This window comes from Carcharodon carcharias, chromosome 2, assembly GCF_017639515.1.
Source record: "Carcharodon carcharias isolate sCarCar2 chromosome 2, sCarCar2.pri, whole genome shotgun sequence".
NCBI classification, from domain to species: Eukaryota; Metazoa; Chordata; class Chondrichthyes; order Lamniformes; family Lamnidae; genus Carcharodon; species Carcharodon carcharias.
The window spans coordinates 174,941,116-174,964,157 of record NC_054468.1 but is presented as its reverse complement, the minus strand read 5'-3'; the positions used below and the strand labels follow the sequence as shown (position 1 = coordinate 174,964,157).

General features: G+C 41.0%; 1 protein-coding gene across 3 annotated transcripts in view; it reads left to right on the top strand.

Moving 5' to 3' along the window:
- Nucleotides 1-23,042, top strand: part of LOC121269939 (acylphosphatase-2-like) — a 143,512-nt gene that overhangs the window by 12,146 nt on the left and 108,324 nt on the right. For all 3 annotated transcript variants that reach the window (XM_041175117.1, XM_041175108.1, XM_041175100.1), the window contains one exon: nucleotides 12,999-13,108. In XM_041175117.1, the coding sequence (XP_041031051.1) occupies nucleotides 12,999-13,108 (110 nt within the window). The remainder of the gene's footprint in view (nucleotides 1-12,998; nucleotides 13,109-23,042) is intronic.

Genomic DNA, 23,042 nt, shown 5'->3' with positions numbered 1-23,042 from the left:
AAGATTGCACCACTATTGGAAACATCATCTCAACATCTACCCTATCACGCCCCCTCAGAATCTTGTATGTTTCAATAAGGTCACCCCTCATTCTCCTAAAATCTAATGAATAAAGGCCTAACCTATTTAGCCATTCATGATAAGTTAACCCCTTCATCCCAGGAATCAGCCTAGTGAATCTCTTTTGAACTGCCTCCAATGGCATTATATCCTTACTTAAATATGGGGCCCAAAACTGGATACAGTACTCCAGGTGCGGCTTCACCAACACCCTGTGCAGTTGTAACAAGACTTCCCTATTTTTAAACTCCAACCCCCTAGCAACACAAGCCAAAATTCCACTTGCCTCCTTCAATTACTTGTACCTGCATGCTAACTTCTTGTGTTTCATGCACAAGAACACACACATCCCTCTGTGCTGCGCTTTTTTGGAGTCTCTCGCCATTTAATTAATAGTCTGCCTTTTGATATTTCCTATCTAAGTGCATGACCTCACACTTTCCTATATTAAACTCCATCTGCCAAGTTTTTGCCCACTCACTCAACATGTCTATAACACCTTGCAGGTTCCTTATGTCCTCCCACATATTTTTGTATTGTCAGCAAATTTGGATACATTACACTTTGCCCCCTCCTCCAAGTCATTAATATAGATAGTAAATAATTGAGGCCCAAGGACTGATCCTTATAGCACTCTGCTAGTTACGTATTTCCAACCTAAAAAGACCCATTAATCCTGACTCTCTGTCTTCTATGTGTTAACCAATCGTCAATCCGTGCTCATTCATTACCGCAAATACAGTGAGCCCCTAATTTGTGCACAACCTTTTATGTGGCATCTTATTGAATGCCTTCTGGAAATCCAAATACACTACATCTACTGGTTACCCTTTATCAACTTTGCTTGTTATGTCCTCAAAGGTCTCTATCAAATTTGTCAAACATGATTTCCCTTTCACAAAGCCACGTTGACTCTGTTTGATGGCATTAAGCGTTTCTAAATGTCGTCCTATTTCTTCCTTAATAATAGACTAGCATTTTCTCAACGTTAGTTTCCTGTTTTTTGTCTCCCTCCCTTCTTGAACAAGGGCGTCACATCAACGGTTTTCCAATCCGCTGGGACCCTCCAGTGAGTTCTGGAATATTTCAGCCAATGCCTCCACTATCTCTACAGCCACTTCCTTTAAAACCCTTGGATGCAGGCCATCAGGTGCTGGCGACTTGTCTGCCTTTAGTCCCATTAGTTTGTCAAATACTTAGTCCCTCATGATAGAGACTGTTACAAGTTCTTTCCTCCCATTACCTCCTTGCTTAGCTGATATCTTTGGAATGTTTATAGTGTCCTCCACAGTGAAGACCGATGCAAAATATTGGTTTAAATTATCTGCTGTTTCCCTGTTCTCCGTTATCAATTCTCCAGTCGCATCCTCCAAGGGTCCCACGCTCACTTTAGCCACTCATTTTCTTTTTATCTACCCGTAGAAGCTCTTGCTGTTTATTTTTATATTTCTTGCCAATTTCATAATCAATTTTCTCCCTCTTAGTTTTTTCGTCATTTGTTGTTGGTTCCTAAAAAAATTCCCAATCCTCTGGCCTACAACTATTTTTCCTTGCATTGTATGCCTTATTTTGATTGGATGATCTCCTTCACCACCTTTGTTAACCATTGGTTACCATCCTTTTCATCGAATCCTTTTTGACTGGGATAAATTTTTGCTGAGCGTTCTAAAATATCTGCTTAAATGTCTGCCACTGACCTTCCCCTTAGTCTATTTTCCCAGCCCGCTTTAGACAACTCTTTATTCATACCTGTGTAATTGCCTTTATTTAAGTTGAGGACACTGGTTTGAGATCCGAGTTGTTTGCCCTCAAACTGAATTTGAAATTTTGCCATCTTGTTATCGCTACCCCCTACAGGATCCTTAACCATTAGATCTCTTATTAATCCTACCTCATTACACATTACTAGATCTAAAATAGCCTATTCCCAGGTAGTTTCTGCAACATATTGCTCGAAAAAACAATCCCTGATATACTCTACAAATTAGTCTTCCATGTTACCTTTACCAATCTGATTTGTCCAGTCAATATACAGATTAAAGTCACCCATGACAATTGTTGCACCCATCTTACACGCCTCCATTATTTCCCCATTCATACTTTGTCCTACAGTGAGGCAACTCTTCAGGGGCCTATAGATGACTCCCATCCATGACTTCTTCCCCTTGCTATTCCTTATTTCCACCCAAACTGATTCCATATCACGATCTATTGCACCTATATCACTGGTCACCACCGCACTGATACCTTCCCTTATTAACAAAGCTACCCGACCTCCTTTTCGTTTTTGCCTATTTTTCCAGAATGTCGAATACCCCTGAATATTGAGTTCCCAGTCTTGATCACCCTGCTACCAAGGCATTGTAATAGCTCTCAAGACATAGCCATTATTTCTATTTGTGCCGTCAGCTCATCTATCTTGTTACAAATGCTGCGTACATTCAGAAAAAGACCCTTAAGCTTTGACTTTTTACCATTATTACTCATTCTGGTTTTAATTCCTGCTGCACTCTCTGCTTATATTTTCTGCCTTTTCCTGTCACACTTTGATTATCGCTTACCTCTTTACTACCCTGCATCTCTGCTCTCGTTTTTTTTGATTTTCTAAAATTCCCTTAAATTGAACCCTCTCCCCCCACTAATTAGTTTAAAGCCCTATCTATAACCCTAGTTATATGATTTGCCAGGTCACTGGTCCCAGCATGGTTCAAATGAAGTCCGTCCCAACGGATCAGCTCTCTCCTTCCCCAGTACAGGTGCCAGTGCCCCATGTCTCGGAACCCATTTCTCCCACACCAATCTTTGAGTCATGCATTTACCTTTCCAATCTTATTTACCCTATGCCAATTTGCATGTGCCACAGGTAGTAATCTGGAGATTATTACCTTTGTGCTTTTGCTTTTTAATTTAGGCCTGAGCTGCTCGTAGTCCCTCAGCAGAACCTCTTTCCTAGTCCTACCTATGTTGTTGGTACCTATGTGGACCACGACAATTGGATCCTTCCCCTCCCACTCCAAGTTTATCTCCAGCCCAGAAGAAATGTCCTTAACCTTGGCACCAAGTAGGCAACACAGCCTCCTTGCCTCTCTGTCTTTGCTGCAGAGAATGGTATCTATTCTCTGAACTACGCTGTCTCCTATTACTACTATATTTGCCTTTTCTCCCCCCAGTTGAATGGCACTCTCTACAACGATGCTGTGGTCAGTTCACACATCCTCCCTGCAGTCTGTGCCCTCGTCCACATCAGGAGCAAGAACTTCTTACCTATTGGGCAAGGCCACTGGTTGAGGCTCCTCCAAAACCAAATTCTGGATCCCTATACCTGCCTCACTTGCAGTCACATCCTTCTGTCCCTGACCATGGACCAAATTTGATGTAATTAATCTAAGGGGTGTGACTGCCTTCTGAAACAGTGTCCAGGTAACTCTCCCCCTCCTTGATGTGTTGCATTGTCCTCAGCTTGGACTCCAGCTCATCAATTCTGAGCTGAAGTTCTTCGAGCAGCCAACACTTGCTGCAGATGTGGTCACCGTGGATCGGACTGGCGTCTACCAGCTTCCAAACACTACAGCTGCAACACATGCCTGCCTAGCCATCTCTATTCTATTTAATTAATTAATTTGGATGTTAAATCTTTTAAAAGTGAATATCTTAACTGTTCCCTACAGCTGCAATAACGTCTCCAGATTTAAACTACTTAGCCAATCAAAAGAGACAGGGAAGAGATATCCACCAATCGCCTAAATGTTTCGCTGTGATGACACACTTTGGCTTTGACAGGTAGAACAGGTTGAAACGGCTCTCTGCCGTTTTTATCTCCTGCCGCCACTGCCTTTCTCACACAGGTCCGCTTTCTGTGTCCGAACTCCCGGCTCTCTTCCTGCTGTTTTAATCTGTGAAACTCCCGGCTCTCCTCTCGCTATTTTAAATGAAGTCTCACTCTTTACAGCCCCACTCTGCTCGCTGAAGCCTCGCTCTTTACAGCCCCGCTCTGCTCACTGAAGTCTCGCTCTTTACAGCCCCGCTCTGCTCAGTAAACATAAACCTCATGTGCTCTACCCACCAACCTGGGGATTGTAACAACAATGTCCAGTTTTTCTGTGGCCATTTCATCTGTAGCGATCTTCTCAAATTAAGTAAAGAATGCTTCAACATCTCTTTCCTCAAACTTTGGAAGAACTTGTACAAATTTAAACATCTCCCCACTGGGTTTTAGGTTAAAGGCTTTCTCATCATCAGATCTTTCCTCAGCATCTGATGTCTCCTTTTTAAAATCCAGCTTTTTAAGCTGGTGCTCTCTCTCTTCCTTTCATTCTCCCTTCGATTGCTAACTTTTCCCTCTGGAGATCAAGTTTTCACCTTTCCATTTCTTTTTGAAATAATCTCTCTTTCCCCCTTTCTTTTTCTGCTGCCTCTAGTTCCAGTTTTTTTAATTTTCAATTCTTTTTCCTTTTTGTTTGCCTCCAATTCAAGTTTTCTCAGTTCCTTTGGTTGTTCAAATTCAAGCCTCTTCATTTCTAACTGAAGTCTCACTACCTTCAGCTGTGACTCACTAGTGTCAGTTTTCACTTCCAACTTTAAAGCTGTGCTATCACTTCAACTATGTTTGCTTTCTTTGCCCCTACAGGTAATCTCAACTGCAACTTATCTGCCAACTCTGTTGACTTGCCCTTAGATACTTTTTGTAGTCAATCAGAGTTATATCTTGTACTTCCCAAAAATGTTTTAGCCATGGATACAGCCATTTTGCAGTCTTACCACTTTAAAAACACCTCACACCAACCCCTGAATTCAAAGTGCTTCTTGTACTTGTAACTTTAACTCCACCAACTCCAAACCAATCAAGGAATATCAAATATATCCCGCAAAGCGCGCCCAATTTTGTTATGGCACAGCCGATGGTGAATGCTTAGCTGCTCAAATCCCAAAGACGATCTTGAAACAACTGCCACAACTGTTTTGCAATTTATATGTTTATTTCCAGATGCGTGCCTTGAATTCAGTAGTAATGAGTCCACCGAGTCTTAGAGAGTTTTTACAAAACTAAATTAAACATTTATTAATAGAAGTGATTTTAAGCACATGCATAGGTCTACAAATTACTACTATGATAACTTGTAGCTCCCCTGATTAATCTAAGTCCCAGTTATACCTCTGTTAAGGCAACAGTAAAACACATAGATTTTAAAAGACCCAGGCAAAGTAACACGATACCCTGAACAGTTGAATTCAAAGTGAGTTTCCTTAACTCCAGTCCTTTGTAGACAGCAGCTTGAGGCTTAGATGCTGGAGGCTTTTCACACTTGTGTTAGATCTTAAAATGCCTGCCCTTACACACAGCCTTCCCTCCTTTGTACATATTTTCTCCTTTGAATGCAAATTCCCATTGTTTCACTATGTCTTTGGACTTTATTTGTCTAATAATAAAAATCTATCATCGTACTAATTTTATCAGTAATCTTTGGGAAAAATAAACACACTGTTTCTTAGCTTCTTCTGGCTAGGTGTAACATTTCAGTCCCTCTTTTAAATTCAAGCTACTAAAAATGCAAATGCCCCCTTTACACCTCACATTCAAAAATTTCACCCAGGTTTACCTATTTAGCATTTCAAACCTAGCTTCTTTTCTTACATCAAAGCCTTCAAACCAACTCTTTAATTTAATTAAGTCCCCACACCCCCCCCCCCACACACACACACACCCATAGACACAGACCCCACTCTAAAATAAATTCCCATAACATTATGAAAATTATTGTATCTTCCTGACACTCACTCAATGTTTAGACTGGAGGATCAGCTCATTTCTTGAATGTTAATAATGTTGCTGCTCTGCTTTCATTTTTAACAGGGGTCAGAGGTTAGAAAATCAGCTGATGTGCTGCCAAGTGAGACTGGTCATCAATTTAAAATGCCTATGATAACTTATTTTTATTTTCTTTTGAAAAGTGACAAATAGGCTTATAAATGTCTGGCAATGTTTCAATTAACTCAGATTTCCTACTGCATCACTGTCTCAGCTTATTCCTTCCTGAGAGACAAAAAGTCTCTCTATCCCAGCTTTAAAAACCTTCAATGATGGTGCACCCACAATCCTCTGGAGTAGAGAATTCCAAAGATTAACAACACTTTGAGTGGAAAAAATTCTGCTCAAGTTCAGTCAGCAAGAAGCCAGCAGCAGATCAAACCCTTCCTTCCAGCTTTAGGTCCCTGACCGTGGTGTATTCCCTGACCACTTTAACTCGACTGCTCCCCCCAGCCTTGTGACCTGATCCTACCATTCTCAGCTGCTTGCTTTCCTCGCCCGCTAGTTGTGTCAATTGCTAGATGCTTTAGTACCAGTCAAGGCTGCAGTTTCAGATCCAATATAATATCAACATGAAGAAGCTCAGTAAGAGCTGCAATCCAAAGCACAGCCCTAGATTCACTCTTATCCACAGATGTCACAGCAGTTGCTTTATTCCTGTCCAATCCAGAACTCATATTTGACTCAGTAAATAGCTGTTCTGATGTTTGATCTTAATTTTAAGAAAGATGAAAGATACAAATTCAATAAATTAAAGAAGCTTCTGAGAGACACAGAAAAGCCACGAAGGAGGATGAGACATACAGAAGGATACAAAGATAATAATGAGAGCAAGTACACTGAAGATCCGGGAGGGGACACGTTGTCTGGAGGCAGTCAACCCCTTAGGCTAGGTATTTCTGATCTGTTTCATGGTAAGAGGCCGGAAGGTGTGACTGCGAGTGAGACGTGTGATCTTTATTGCAAGGGGTTGGATTACAAGAAAAAAGGAGTCTTGCTACAGTTGTATGGGATTGGTGAGACCATACCTAGAATACTGTTCAATTTTGGTCTCCATATTTAGGAAAGGATATACTTGCATTGGAGGCAGCACGGCAAAGGTTTACTAGTTTGGTCCCCGGGGTGAGAGGGTTGTCCTATGATGAGAGGCTGAGTAAAGGGTTCTAGGGGGTTGAGTTGAGGCCTCTATCACAACAGCCGTGATTTTATTGAATGGCAGAGCAGGCTTGTTGAGCTAAATGGCCTACTTCTCCTGTTTCTTATGATCTTATATTATCTGGAGTTTAGAAGAATGTGAGGTGATCTCGTTAAAACATTCAGGATTATGAAGGAGCTAGGTACTGAGACATTGTTTCCTCTGGCTGGGAAATCGAGAACAAGGGGGCACAGTTGCAGGATAAGGAGCTGATCATTTAGGAGTTCTCTACTCCAGGTGTTTGTGGTATCATTTAATATTTTTAAGGCTAAAATGGACAGATTTTTTTTGTCTCTTGGGGATCAAGGGGGATGGGAAGTGGGCAGGAAAGTAGAATTGAAGCCCATGATCATCTTGCCTGATGGAGCAGGCTTAATAGGCCATATAGTCGGCCTCCATTGCTATTTCTTGTGCTTTTATGTTCAAGTATGTGGGTGCCATGCAAAAAGAGGAGTGACAAACATTAAGACACAGGGAATGGGAGTGAAAGGGAAAGCAGTCACAGGAAGATCAATTTTCACTTTTGCAAGCCATATGTAACACCAGCTGACATAGTCAACTAAGCTGGTTATGTGCATATGTAAATTGTATGTATATAGTGCCGTGCAGAACCTCTGGCTGTACCGTGCTTTAGGACATCCTATGAAGTATTTTTGAGGTCCAGGAATCGTGGCAGCCAATTTGCAACCTTCCACAAATAATAATGTGATAATTGCCAGCTGATCTGATTTAGTGATGCTGTTATAATATTAGCCAGGACAACAGGAAGAACTGCTCTGTTCTTCAAATAGTACCATGGTATCTTACCACTGTAACTCCTGACATCAACTGGAAAGGCGTTGGGAGCAGTTGTGCAGGCACACTTGGCCTGCATTGCGGCCACTGGCGCATGCGCAAATTCTCACGGAGTTGCCATTTCATTCCACAAAGTCAAAGTTTATTTCTCAAACTACTGGTTATGTTGGGACTACAATACTTTTTTTTAAATCATAAGAATGAGATGCTGTCATTTTATTCAGATGTACGCGCTTAGATGCAAGATTGAACTAGAAGACTGCCAATTATAATACATTGGGATTAGCTACTGGAGTAATTACAAGACAAGCTAAGTGAAAATGCAGTTAGATAGTAAAAAGGTTAGTTTAATACTGCAACTTTAACCACTAAACGATATTTTTCTTTTGATTTATTGGAACGAGTTGAGCAAGTTAGAAAGGCTTTGTGCAGGGAGCTCCTGCTCAGTTGGTAGATAACGGCACTCATCCCAGCATCATGATTTTGAGCCCCACAAATAATTTTTTTTCTTAAGTGTTTTATTCAAAATACTTTTTTGATTTTTACCAATCGTAAAACTCCACTGTTAAGTTTATATAGGGAAGAATTTTCTGCCTGTCTAGCGGGTGCCGTCGGGCACGAACCCGATTGGCACCCCCAATTGGGTCCACGCTGCCATTTTACGTGGGTGGGTCAATTATGGCTCGCCCAGCATGATGCATGCCCATAAGCGCTGAGCGCTCCCTATGCGGCCGGGTGAGGGGGGTGGCGGCGTTTGCCCCAGTCGGGGAGCGCACTCTTGAAGTTCTGAAAATTCAAAAGAAAATTAAAGATTTGTCCCCGCATGTGAAAGTGTCACATGAACTGGGACATGTCTATGAATGTTATTAAAAATTTTAATAAAACTTTAAATACCTTCATGAAACCTCATCCCGCCCATGGATGAGGTTTCATGTAAAATGCAAAGGCCGCCCGGGCTTTTCGCCTGTCCACCAACCTTAAACTTGGACGAGCAACTCCGTTAAGTGTTTTAATTGATATTTAAATGGCCTTAATAGGCCTTTGACAGTTTGGCGGGCACGCAGCCGATATGGGTGTGCGCCCGCTGAATTGAAAAGCTGAATGACGTGTGGTGATGCTGGGACGCCTGCCCAAAGTAACCACGCATTGTTTTACGCGTTGGTCAGCGGGCTCCTCCCTCGCTCGTCGACCTGAAAATTCAGACCATAGATTTGGTTTCCAAGACTGGATCTCACCCAAACTAATTGGCTGCTGTGGGGGAGGGGGGATCTATTTTTGCCATTGTAAGAACTTGATTGTTAAAATGTTTGCTTTCTGAGTAGTTGCAATCTTTTCAATTAACTGATTTTTTTCTGTAAGGGAGATAGTTATAAGACACCAGCTTGCAAAAAGAATGAGTAATTCAGCAACGGAAAGCAGAGCTGCACTTAAAAGCATCTCTCATTTTAAATAGCCTGGCACTGAATCTGTGCATGGGCAGGAAGTTGTCTCCCTAGTGTTGCAGCACAAATAAACACAACCAATCATCTTTTACATCCATCTGAGAGAGCAGGTAGGGCCTCAGTTTAACATCCCATCCAAAAGATGGCACTTCCAGCAGTTTAGCACTCCCTTTGTGCTGCACTGCACTGCCAGTGGATTTTGTTCTTGCCCTGGATCAGGATTTGAGCCCATGACCCTTTGACTCCAAAGTGAGAAAGCTACCATTTGAACACAGCTGATACCTATATATTGTATGACACAATTTTTTTCACAGAAGGAGACTACTGGTTTAGCCCATTGTGCAAGCTTTCATAAAGAACTGCCAACTTCGCCCCATTAACTTGCCTTTTCCCTTTATAGCTTTTAAAATTTAAAAAAAATATTTGCCCATTTCTCTTTTAAACCCTACGAATGTAATATATTGTGTATATATTGTGTAATATATGTTAAAAATGTCATTTGCAACTCTGATTATATTTTATTATTTATTTGTATGATTATATTGAAATATCCAAACACGATTGCTAGATAGGCCTGAAAATGACCTGGTATTGGAAAACATTTGCAGGGCTTAAGCACACAAGCGTCATTAAAATTAAGGATTTAAAAAAAGTCAATTTGATGTACAAAATGTGACCTTCTGGAATTCTGACTGAACCAGCCTAGCAACCCGTTGTATTTTGACCTCCAATGCAGGGTTGCTGCAATGATGCTTTGGGAAGGCAATTGAGCTCATTGACAAAGTAATTTTGTCTCATTTACAAGCTATTGCTTGTGATTTAGTGCAGGATTCAGAATTAAACAAATGCACATGAAGATCAAGGGCTTTTAAATTCTGACCACTTAAAGCTGGCAGCATCAAAGCGAGTCCTCAGGCTTGCCTATGGAAGTCAGTCATAGTTTAGTTGCCTTCTTTCATCTTTGACATTAGTTGGGAGAGAGGAGGCCATTGCTGGACTGCAGCAGCAGGCTTCTATCAGTGGAGGATAGTCTGCTGTTAGGTTCACTGGAGGATTGGGAACAGATTGTGATGGTGGCCTCTTAACAAGGCACGCAGATGGTCATTGCCACTGGTCAAAGCTACAAGATAGGGTTGTGGGTTGACTCCAAGGCCAGCGCATGAGAGACCAATAGCCATGGGACTCAAAGCCAGTTTTCCTGGACCCTGGTGTGGAGGAGGAGCAGCAGGAGAACCAGCCTTTGGAAGCATCACTGCTGCAGCAGCCGGAGGGCCTGTCTCCATCTGGTCACAGTAGAGAAAGGTGCATTCAGACCAGCAGCAGGTGACCATCTCCAGATTTTCCCAGGTGCAAAGTATCATCAATTGCACCCATGTGGCTATCAATGATCTCTGGGACCAGCCAGCAGCCTTCATGAACAGGCAGGAATTCCATCCCACCAATGTTCAACTGGTCTGCCACCAGCAAAAGCACATTCTGCAGGTGTGTGCCCGGTTCCGTGTGAGTGGGAGCAGTCACGCCACCTACATATTTCAACAATCCCAGGTTCCGCAGCTTTTCCAACCACCCCACCTCTTGCTTGCCTGCAGCGATGGATTTTCGTGGTCAAGGGTTGCCCACTAAAGACATGGCTCCTGACGCTGGTGAGGAACCCTCACTGCAGCTGAGGAAAGGTACAATATCTGCCACTGGTCAACCCAAGCAACCATTGAACAGGCCATTGGTCTAAAGCCGAGATTCTAATGACTAGACGGATCAGCTAGAAAGGGAGGTGAGAGAAGTGAGCTTACAGCCTTGTTACTCCATTGTTTCAACTACACCAACACAAACTGTTGACATTTATAGTAGTAGAAGATGAATTGTTAGAAAATAGCATTAAGGAAATCCTGTGTGACTTTTATTTATCCTGATTTTTTTTATTGCCAATTTTATAGTGTTAAACAGGGGATAACATTATCCAAGCTGTTGATTAATTCAGCGTCTGTTCACTGCCATAAATAAAGTATACAATTTCCCACGTGTATTTTACAAGTGTCCCAAAGAGGATCCTAGGTTAGCAATGTGGACTGACATCTCTTATTGTAACTGGAGCAGTGTAGTTCTGAGGTTTGTCTGCATTATTAAGGGGTTGAGCATGGCATGGATCCTTCCAGATAGATCGGAAGATTTGTATTCTATGCAACTTCAGCTTTTTGCCTTTGCTCAATGAGGAAGATTGTAACAGACTTCAGGCAGACAGACAGATTGATGAAATGGGCAGACACATGGCAGATGAAGTGAGAAGTGTGTAGGAAGAGTGAGGGGAAGCGATAAAAGATAACAAGAACATTTCTGCAGTGACAGTAGCCAGAGGGCACATTTAAAGTGATTCTTTTGCCAATTACATGTAACAATGAGAAAAAAGTTTTGCAATGTGCAATTATTATCTGGAATGTACTGCATGAAAGGGTGCTGGAAGCAGATTTAATAGCAACCTTTGAAAAAACTTCATGAAACTAGAAAATACTTAAAGGGAAAAAAGAAAGTGTGGAAAAAGAAAGTGTGTGGGAATAATTGGACAGTTCTTTCAAAGAGCTGGCACACACATAATGGGCTGAATGGCCTCCTCCTTTACTGTATCATTCTATGATTATTCTCAACCTCAGAAATGTCTTAACTGAATCATATGAATCTTTTCATTTAACATCAGCCATTGTCACAGCTGGTCAGAATAAAATTAGTAGTTGTAGGCAGCCTTGTGCTGTGGATTTACTAGGGAGTGAGCTTGACTTATATTAGTTGAGAGAGAAGACCATACCATATCTCAGATGAAAAACTACACTACATCACGAGGTGACCTGAAATTCAGCTTTCAATATTGTAGCTTCTCAAGTCTGCAATGCATTTTGGAAGTGATTGTGTCATTGTAACAAGATCATACAGTGCACTTACTTACCATGTATGATTTTTCATGGGATTATAAAGAAGAACAAATGACTTTATTAGAGTACTCTGCATTTGCTAGCTGCTGTGATCATGTTCTTCATAAAATAGATTGCATTATCATAAAGCAAGGATATATATCTCCTAGTGGTGCAAATATGTAGCACACAAGCTGAGTACTCCATGGAATAACAGCAAATTATTTTACTCTTTGAAACGTAAAACAAAAATGCTGAATTACGGAAAGATTTTTTCCAATTTCTTTTGGTGAATATAGATAGTCCCATGGCACTAATTCGAAGAAGAGCTGGGAAGTTATCTCTGGTGCCCTGACCAATATTTATCCCTCAATCAACATTTAACATAACAAAAAAACAGATTATCTGGTTATTATCATGTTGCTCTTTGTGAGAGTTTACTGAGCGCAAATTAGCTGCCATGTTTCCTACTTTACAAAAGTGACTACAATTCAAAAAATACTTCATTGGCTGTAAAGTGCTTTCAGACACCTGGTGGTTGTATAAAACGCTATATCAATACAAGTCTTTTTCTTTCTTTCAATCCCCATTTTATCAGTCATTCAAACAGGCTCTAATTCCACCTCGATGTACTTCAAATTAATATTTCTATAATCAATTTACAGCATTGCATGTCAAAGGTTACATTTTGTCACACAACAGCAAAGTCAATCTAAATTATAACTTCCATAGAAACTCATGTACAGTAACCTGATACAAACTAAAACCAGAATAACATGATATTATTTGCTTTATTTCAGTACACAGAGGATCAGGCTAGAAAACTTGGTGTGGTGGGATGGGTTCGAAACACGAGAAGAGGAACTGTAGAGGGACAAGTGCAAGGAAAAGAAGAACTTGTAAACTCAATGTAAGTGATTCATGCTATATACACTTCTGTTCTTTGCCAGTTAATAAAATGTTAGATATTGAATAATACAAGATTAAAAGTCAAAAATTAATTCTTCTCTTTGTGCAGAAAATGTTTTGGCAAATCTTATGAGTGAAGTTTTACTTTATTTGTGTTTGTTAAAACTGCCTTAATGCTGTTTGAACATCATTAAAAGTACATAAGTTTTTTTAAATTTACAAACTTTCCAGTGTTATAAGTCAGTGTAGGATTTTTTAGTAGAATTAGTTGTAATTATTTGTCACTTGACTTTCTCGTGTTCAATATTATTAAAATTTAATATAAAACCAAAACAGTGAAACATGAATATGGACTATATTGGCCCTTCTTTAGGGTTAGCGAAGCAATTATCATAAACATGAAACTTAAGAAGCCTTCCTTTCCCTACTAAAATAAACTTCAAAGCCATTTTGTAAGTTTAAGGGAAATTTAAGAGAAATTTGGGTATCTGAGCATGGCAAGACCTGTATAGGGCAGTGCAGTCAAGCCACTCTGGTTACGGTTGGGTAAAATACATCATAATGTTATGATCCCAGCTGATGTTACTACTGGACAAGCCTGATCCCAGGGTGGAACCCGGCTTGATAGACTGTAACTTATGTTTGTTTGTTTAGATACGTGGAGAGTAGCTACTGATAAGAGTCACAAGAGTCAGCTGATGATCTTTCAACAAAATAATAAAATATTTATTAAACAAGAAAAAATTAACTATATAACAATACTCCTTCACCCACAGTTATACTTTTACGATTTGTGAAGATAACACAAGTTACAAAAGCTATCTTATATTCTAATGTCCACATAGTCCATGTAAACCACTAGGTGACCTGTGGTTAGACAGACCACACTCTGAGACCAAGTGACAGATGCCACCCCAAACAGATGCTATGGATCTCTCCTCAACTCCCCTCCCATATGCTTGCCATACCTTGAGCCAACCAGTCTCACTGAACTCCATCTTTCACATGAGCGTTTCTAATCTCCATTCTCCAAGAACTCGTTTTGGAATCGTCTCCCAAACTGAAGCTTTCTTTTAGAAGCCTTCCGCAAGGATTCATCTCCAGGGTTTTGAATTCTCCTTCCCATGTTCCTCTCCCCTGGATCACCATGTGCTTTCAAGCTTTCTTCCACTCACGTTGTCTCACTGACTTAGCCGTCAACAATACACCATTGCTTCACATACCCACAGTAAAGAATTACAGACCTTCAGTTGTTTCTTTGGACCTTCTGACTTCTCACCAGCATTTATTGCTTTGAATCTGCTTCCTGCATCTTTCATCTCTTTAACTTGAAGCTTGGAGACTCCCTCTCTGATCCTCACACTCTTAATTTCACTTAACAGGACCTTTTCCAGGTTCCTGTCCTTCCTTTGACTAGAAGGTCTTCTTGGGACTTTCTCCTGTTCCACTCCCCTGGATTTGGGGACTTTGTTCTTTAGCTTGAGACTGGCTACCTACCTCTTCTAGGTTGCATCTGTCTGGCAGTTGTTCCCAACTGAACTCAAAACTTCTGTTCCTTTAGTTTTTCTCTGTGTGTGTGCACATGCGTGTGTGTGAACTGCCTCTGGACCCCTGTTGCTCGGTAACAGCACAATTTTTTTCTACTCTTGTGTTTGCTTTACTTCTCTTTAGGAGTCATAAAAACCTCATTAGAAATGCAGGCACCTTTTGAAGTGAAACAAAAACTCAACTTGACCTTTTCTTAGCACACAAATAAGAAATACAAATCAAACTTAAACTTTAAAGCTAAAACTCATTCCTAACACTCACAAATTCAAATATAACTTAATTAAGTTGCCTCTTTTTCCTAACAGCTTCAAAATGCCAAGAATTTGAAGGAGTCCAATCCCAAGCACAATAAAAAATTTTCTCACTGAGATAACTTCATTGCTTTCGTTCCTCAAACTCTGCACCAAACGACTTCTCATTGTCTGTGATTTCAACCTCTATCTCAACTCGTGTTCTCTCTTTCTTCTGAGTTCACTACCCTCTTATCCCCCACTAAGTCTCTTCCTCCATGAAAACTCCCCAACCCATGTTACGGCCACCTCATTGACCTTGACATCTCATCTGATCTTGCTCGTCCCATCGCATCAATCGCGGATAAGGCCATCCTCCATCATTTCCTTGCTTCGCTCTCCACCTATATCCCCCCTCCCACGGCCCAACCTAACCAAAACTTTGTTACATTAAAAAAAATCTGACACCAAGTGGAACCCAAATGGTTGCCTCCAGCCAGAGCGCTCTCCCATCAGGAGTGGTGGCTATCATCTGGGAGCCACTGCTCAGGAATCCGCACCTCCGTCAACATGGCTCATATGGCTGGTGGAGGAGAGGGCTCTAACTGCCAAGATGACCATGGTTGGGAAGGCACTGGATTATGGAGGAGTGGGCTGGATGTTGCTGTAAGATTTGGCATGACACATGCCCTTGGGTGGCATCCAGCTTGTGTCCAAAGCCATCAAGAATCTTAAAAAAGTGATGCTCAGCCCTGACTGTATTCGAGGTGTTGAAGTGGATCAGCTGTGTGGAGCAATCCTGCCTGAGCTGACCTCTAGACACAATTTCTTAATAGTGCCAGGCCGCAAAACTTCCCTCAGCAGCCTCAGTCCTACAACCTAAGCACTCTTAGAGCTCCCCTCTAAGCCATTCCATTCTGAGTGGAGTGGAGTGGAGTATGGACTGTTCTTGCACACCCTCCACTTTCTCACCCTCATTGGTTGTCTAGTGACTCCGTGGCATTCCGTCCTGCCATCCAGAGGAGGCAGTGTTCCCTGGCTCCTCAATTTCTGCCTGCACTTCAGTGCCACGCACCTGAGCTTTGGTTACACCTGGTGCTGAGGGTAGCAGGCAGATTGGGAGGCCTCCTTGTGGTACTGCTCCTTTCCCTGGGAAAGTGGCCATTAACAATGGAGCTTACTTGGCTTGACCACTTGCCTCTCTTCCGTGGCTATGTCTGCTTCTGGGTATCCCTGGAGAGGGATCAAGCAGTGTCCACTGGTATACTTGAGGTCTCTGCAGTCGGTGGGCACAGGGAGAACTGAAGTGCATCATCATCCCTAAAAATGTCACCTAAGATTGATTAGCTAATTTTTTGGATAATTACAGTATATTAATGATGCCCTTTCAAAGATCGTACAGTTTCTCTTTATTGGCAATCTTCAGATTGAATCAAAGGAACAGACTGAAACTATAGTTGTTGGGTTAGGAGGCACATGCTTGTAATATCTGTAAATAATTGTTTATAAAAGTGTGTAAAGATTGGCTCTATCTTTCACCATCAGGCTATCTAGAATATAACTAGCTCCTTGGCATTGTGTGCAAGCGTTCCATTGCACAAAGCATTTGGTTGTGTATGCTGATAAGCCTTCTTGTGTACCAGTGATGTCTTCATCTGACTCCTTTGCAACAGAACAAGTGCATAATCTTGCATTCTGGCAACAAACTCCTGTGCTCTTTTTTTCCTCCCGCCCGGAGTCCTTCAGTATTTGTGCCCAATATCTCAACTCATACAAATAGCTTCTCTATCCTATCACCCAAAACATGCACGCTGGCTGCGAGTGTATGGTGAAGTCACAGTGTCTCTTCACTGTTACTGACTTCTCCCTCTTTTAACTGGCAAGATACCAGCTTTTGTGTATCTGAAATGAGAAAGGGACAAGGGTTGGGCTGTGGTGAGGGAGGAGAAAATGCAGCACGTGTAATAGAAGAAAGTGTAGGTTAAGAGAGAACTGGCAACAGAGTAGGAGGATTAGGAATGGAGAGACCCTCATCATTGATACCTCCTGTGCTGCCAGTGGCGATGGCCTCTGCAATGACTCTTCTCATGATGACCAGCATTGTCTCCTTCATGGGGTTAGAATGTGCAGGTACTCATGCTTTGCTCCAGGTTCTTTCTGCTGCCTGCAGTTAAGCACCACCTTCTCCTGCAAGAGAGAAGGAAGTGTGTCAGTGACTGTCCTACAATACTTCTGGGTGATTTGGTTGTCATGGTTGAATAGCTGCCAGAATGTGTGAGGTGTGGGTGTGGGTCATGTAGACGGTCTAAATATCTGAGGGTGAGGTAATAAATTGAAAAGTTGAGCACTAATTAATGGATATTATTGGTAGGTGGGTGATGGGATGTAGTGAATTGAGCAGTTGGTTGGGCTGGTAGTGCAGTTGGTAGGATATGCTTTTTGAAGATTGAACTGACTCACCTTGATGACAGATCAATAAACTTCTTCCTACACTGCATCCATGCTTCTTGGAAGTACACTCCTGGCAATGACTTCTGCTGCTACTTTCCCCCACTGCCTACTTAGCATATGTCCAGATGACCTCCTGCCCTGTTGCAGAAACAGTATATCTCTCCTCTCCATCTCTTGCACCAATGCCTCTAGTACTTTTTGAGGAACCTTGGTGCGTCTCTCTCCCCATGTTCAGCCTTGCACAAAATATCACAGCACAGATTCAATTTACAAACAATTCCTATCAGTGAGTTTTTGCAGTACAATGCACCTCCTTTTAAGAGATACAGGCTGGCTCGAAGTAACACTAGCCACTCATGATATAGGTCCCTGCTGATTAGCGTAGCCAATGAACAGAAAGGTTAGCATTGACTGCATGCAGCAAATCATGTAAAACAGCAGGCACCACAAATTTAACATGCTGCCTGCAAGGCAGTCAGCAGCCGAGTTTTAATCACAGACCACAACCTTCACTCCTGTTTCTGGAGGTTATCCAAGCTAATCACCTGTGGGTTATTGTGGTTTCATTAAAATCATTAAATTGAGTTGGGTGATTTTTGTTTATGAGTTTATTGTTAGCAAATTGCATCTGATTGCTCGAGTGTGCCAATGTACTATTTATTCTGCCCGCTAGAGGTCGCTGAAATTCTGTGGTTATCTGACAATGATGATGCAGGGTTTTTACCTTTGTTTTCTCCTGTTCCTATTGGCTGAGGTCATGCAGTTTAGCACAGACATGGATGAGACCCTCAATCTCACTGGTCTGTTTGACTTAGTGACGCAAAGCATATTAACTCACGAAATCTTCAAGTTAATATTTTTATTTTTTTGTTGAAATCTGTGGTCAGCCTTTTCTGTTGCATGCAGTTTAATCCTTGGCATCAAGTCTAAGAACTTTGTTTATTAATTCAACTTATGCCAATGAATAGACATTAATGAATTTAATTCTGAATATCTAAAGAGATGAAATATTTTTTATAAGTGATATGTCCATTGTATATCAAGACAAGATAGAGGGTCAAGAATCAGGGTCAATTTGAACTTGCTTCTATTGTGCCTTACATCTGTGCCAGCTAGAAGTGACTTTTACATAAATAAAGGCTTCTACAGAACGCTGAGACAGGGGCTGTTGTATTAATTTTAACTTTTAAAAAATTTTCTGACACATTCACCAGAGGGCTCCAGCTCTCTGCAAATAGTATATATATCCTGTTACAAGGGATGGGGAATTTGAGTGACTATACATGATTTTGAGTTCCATCTATCTTTTGGGGATGCTTCTGATCACCACTTCACGTCTTCACCTGATGTGTAACTGAGCTCCAAAACACCCCATACCATTGGAAAAAATATGTCAGTGTTTCAATATGCTGCAACATGTTTCCAATCTACATTGCTTTCTATTTTTCAAATTATCACTAATGGTGATCAAAAGTAAGTAAAATTTAACCGCTGGACTGCAGTGCTTCAGGAAGGCAGCTCACCACCACCTTCTCGAGAGCAATTAGAGATGGGCAATGAATGTGGGCTAGCCAGTGATGCCCATATCCTGTAACTGAAACAAAAACTCTATATAATTCAATTTGTAGTTATTCACAAAAGAAGTTCAACTGAATCTAATGTATTCAGTACAAAATTCCCTTGGTAAAATGTATATTTCATTCCGGATGATGATGCTAATACGCCATGAAACAGCATGCAAAAAATGGAGAGGTGATAGGTGCTGTATTTATGTAAGGTGACAGAACAAGACAGCCTAAAGTTTGTAAAAGCACTCTATCCACGTCTGTCAGGGGGAAATGATGTGGGCAGAAACATTCCAGCTGGGAAACACTTTCAAAGTTACAATCCCATGAAAATATAAAGAAAATTCTCACCTGGACAAGGGCGATCAGAACTTTCTGTTGAGAGTCACAATCCTGAATGGCTCAGATATTTTTGCAAATCTATTTAAAGCAACTCTAGTTGCGGGTATTAAGTTTTTCCATTTTGTTATCTTTTTTGAAATCTCTTGTTTCTTTCTTATTACTCCACTAATATCTCAGCTGATTGGGCTGCTAATTCAGGTGCAGAGACAAGTCAAATTCTTTGAAGTCATAATTTAGTAATTTCATTGATCTTCCCAGTGACACAGGTACCTAATTTTTGGTTTCAGTTTACTCTCTTCTGTAACCTCTCTCAAACCAGCTGTTCCCCTTTATGATGAAGATGCCACCACTTAAAACATCCATGTTTAAAATAGCCAGTTGCTTATATCATCAAAAAGTGATGACCATTGCTGTACTTGATCACTAGTTTGCACCTTATCAAGGTACATTGAATGCAAAAGCAAATGTAAGTGAATAACATCTTAGTGAGGTGAACACAATATAATAAAAGAGCACTATTGTGGCATACTTCATTTTAATATTTTATGTTTCCAGTTGAAAATCTTTCACCAAAACCTGTGCAGAAATGTTCCCCATTAAGGACTAGCCAAATCAAGGAGAGAACTCTTTTACTTTTCCAGTGAATTTGTGCCTACAGTGCATCAGTTGCATTAAATGGCCCAAATTTGAAAGCTATCCTGTAAATACAGATCTCTGGTAACAGCAGGCTATTTTTTGCTACGTTTTTCTGTTGGTTTTATTGATATTTCAGTTATCTTAACACATGCAAAAGCATGAATTTTATCTGCCTTTTCTCTGTCAATTTTTAAAACTGTAAAATACAAATATAAATTCTGCTGAATAGCTATTCAAGGCCATCTACCTTGAGTGAAAATGGTTTTTAATTGTATACTAGTCATTGTGTATAGCGGGCAGAGCTATCACTTTATGCAACTGGGACTGAAATCTTAGGGAATGGATGTTCTTGATTATAAATTTATACATTATTCCACAACTTAATATGGTTCAAAGGCAATCAATGACTTTTGTAAGAACTAAGCATAAAATGATATTACCAATAACCATACATATGCAATAATAACTATTGCAAATAATAATTCCACATGTCTTTTGAGAAATGGACAGTAAAACAATTACCAGATAACTCACTGCATCACAGATTTTGAGGTCAAAGAGACCAGCTGGCCAGGATTTGCCAAATTCTGAAATATCTATTCATTCTTTAGACTCTAGATTTTCACTCTGGATATGTGAAAATCTGCAAGTTTCAAAAGATTGTCTTATCCAGTTAACTGTACTTCAATTTTAGCAGGAATAACTCCCCAAGCATTCACCTTGGACGGGATTTTCTGGCCCTGCCCACCATTAGGATCATCCAGTCCTGCCACGGCAGGGGTGGAAAACTCAGGCTCTTGATTGAACTGTCTGTCTAGGCATTCAACTGGCGACAGTTACAGGGGCCAAGACTCTTCTTCAAGTGAATTGTCACTTGCCTTGTGCAGATATATCCTTGGAGGAGTTAATCCCTAGGAGGGCAATTGCTAGCCAAAGAATACTTGCAGCTGAATGCTTACCTGCTTTCCAGTTTTTTGACATTTCCCATCTAACAGAAACTCACCTAGCAGGCAAAAACCAGAATTAAACATATTAACTTAAAATAATGCCATGCTAAAACAAAAGCTTCCCAGACAAAGTTGCACTCTTTTGGTATTGCACTGATGTTGGCCTATTGTGTGCTCAGGTTCTGGAGTGGGATTAAACCGACAACCTTCTACCCTAGACATGATAGAGCCAAGGCCTCATTAGTGACCCTGGATTGTGCTATATTCAAAGCTCTTGCTATCCTCTGAGACTTCTATTCTGTCCCTCTGACTATGCATGCTTAAGGTCTTCTGTGTCTTCTGCACTGTTATCACACTGTGCAAATGGTTTCAGTAAGTTATCCTCCATTATCCCCTCTCTCGTTGGTATTAAGTCTAGTCATCTATGATCATTCATCGATTTTATGTTCCCCAATGCTATTCTCCTTCTCTAGTCTTATCAAGTCCACACTACACCCCTCTACATTTGGTTTGTTTCACTGGATCAGAAAATAGGTCCTTTTTTAACTCTCTGTAAGTGAAAGGATTTTAGTGGGTTAAATTCTTGCCTGGTATCAGAGGAACAAAGTCATTTGGTCTTCTTTGGCTCATTTGCTCAGAATTTTTGCTTTAACCTTGCATTATATAATTTAACTGTATCTTGGATCAGTCTAAAGTTTTTGCTCCCATTAACCACTGAAAGCCTTTCTGTTCTGAGCTTGAATAAACTACTTGTGACATCAGTTCTATGTTGGCCTTTCACTAGTTTTAGAACGTGTGCCCTAATTTGTGTTACCATGAAGTAGTGCTCACAAATCATTTATACTATTGAATAAGTTGTATATTTCCACGAGGTTACCTCTTAGCCACTTTCCTTCAAGGCTAGATTCTCAGTCACTCCATCTTTCATCTCATAACTCAGAACGGTATCCATCAGTGACTCCCGGGATGCCCAACTAATTACCTCCTTTCATTCTGTTTCAGCTGCAGGTAGAATTACCTTTGCATACTCTTGCTGAAGTAATTTATGATCCATTTTAGAAGCTTCCCACATGGGTGCCTTATGACCTAGTGAACCAATTGTCAACATTGCATTACATCAAGTGGTCTGCTAAATATATAACATCTACTGCACAGATTGAAAAGCTTGAAATCTAAATAATCAGCATGACTTTAAGCATGCCAATTTACTGAAGCATCCCTGCCTAGCCATACTTTCTATCACTATCCCACCCAGACTAATGGCAGTGTGGCCTTTGCCACCAAATCTCCCCTTGATCTCTCCCCCAACTCCTCTGGTACTTTCTCTTTTGACCACTCATCCTGTTCCATCCTCCTTGCCATTCCTTAAAAATCATTGTTAGCTTATCACTCACCCAAGCCCCCACCTAGGTTTCTCACTGTGATCTCCTCCATCAGCCGTTGTACTAAATGGCTCCCCATCCTTGGTGATTTCAATCTTTTTCTCAACTCACCTTGCCTTTTCTCCTCTTTGTTCACTGCCCTGCTATCCCCCTTAACCTTTGCCTTGAACTAAATTCTCCTAAACATATTCAATTTATGCTATCTTGCATGGTTTCTCAATTCGCACTGCCTCAATCACCAACAAAGCCATTCTTGATAACTTATTTTATCACTCACCGTTCAAATTTCCACTATTTGCTTCCAATCCCATTGGAAATAACACTCTTGAAAGTCACTTGCAACTGCACTTTCAAACTTGCAAATATCTATACTTTAACTCTCTGTTTACCCTTTACTTCCGCAGATCTACTTTATCACTTCCTCACCTCCACCTTTGATGTCCTTGTCCCCATTAAAACCCTAACTTTCTTTCTCCTTGATGTAGCTCACATCCTCACCCCCTTATGTCCAAGAGCTGTAGACTTGAACACATCTGCTGCATAGCTGGTTTAGTCATTCATCTCCATATCTGTTTGGATCACATCAAGAATTATTGGGCCTTGCTGTCCTCAACAAAAACTACTCAGCACTCCAGGATCATCCTGAAATGCATAGATAACCTGGCTTTTTTTCTCTACTGGCTCACTAATGTCCTTTAGGGAAGGAAATCTGCCATCCTTGCCTGGTCTGGCCTACATGTGACTCTTGACCCACAACAATGTGGTTGACTCTTAAATGTCTTCAGAGCAAGGGCAACTAGGGATGGGCAGTAAGTGCTGGCCTAGCCAGCGACG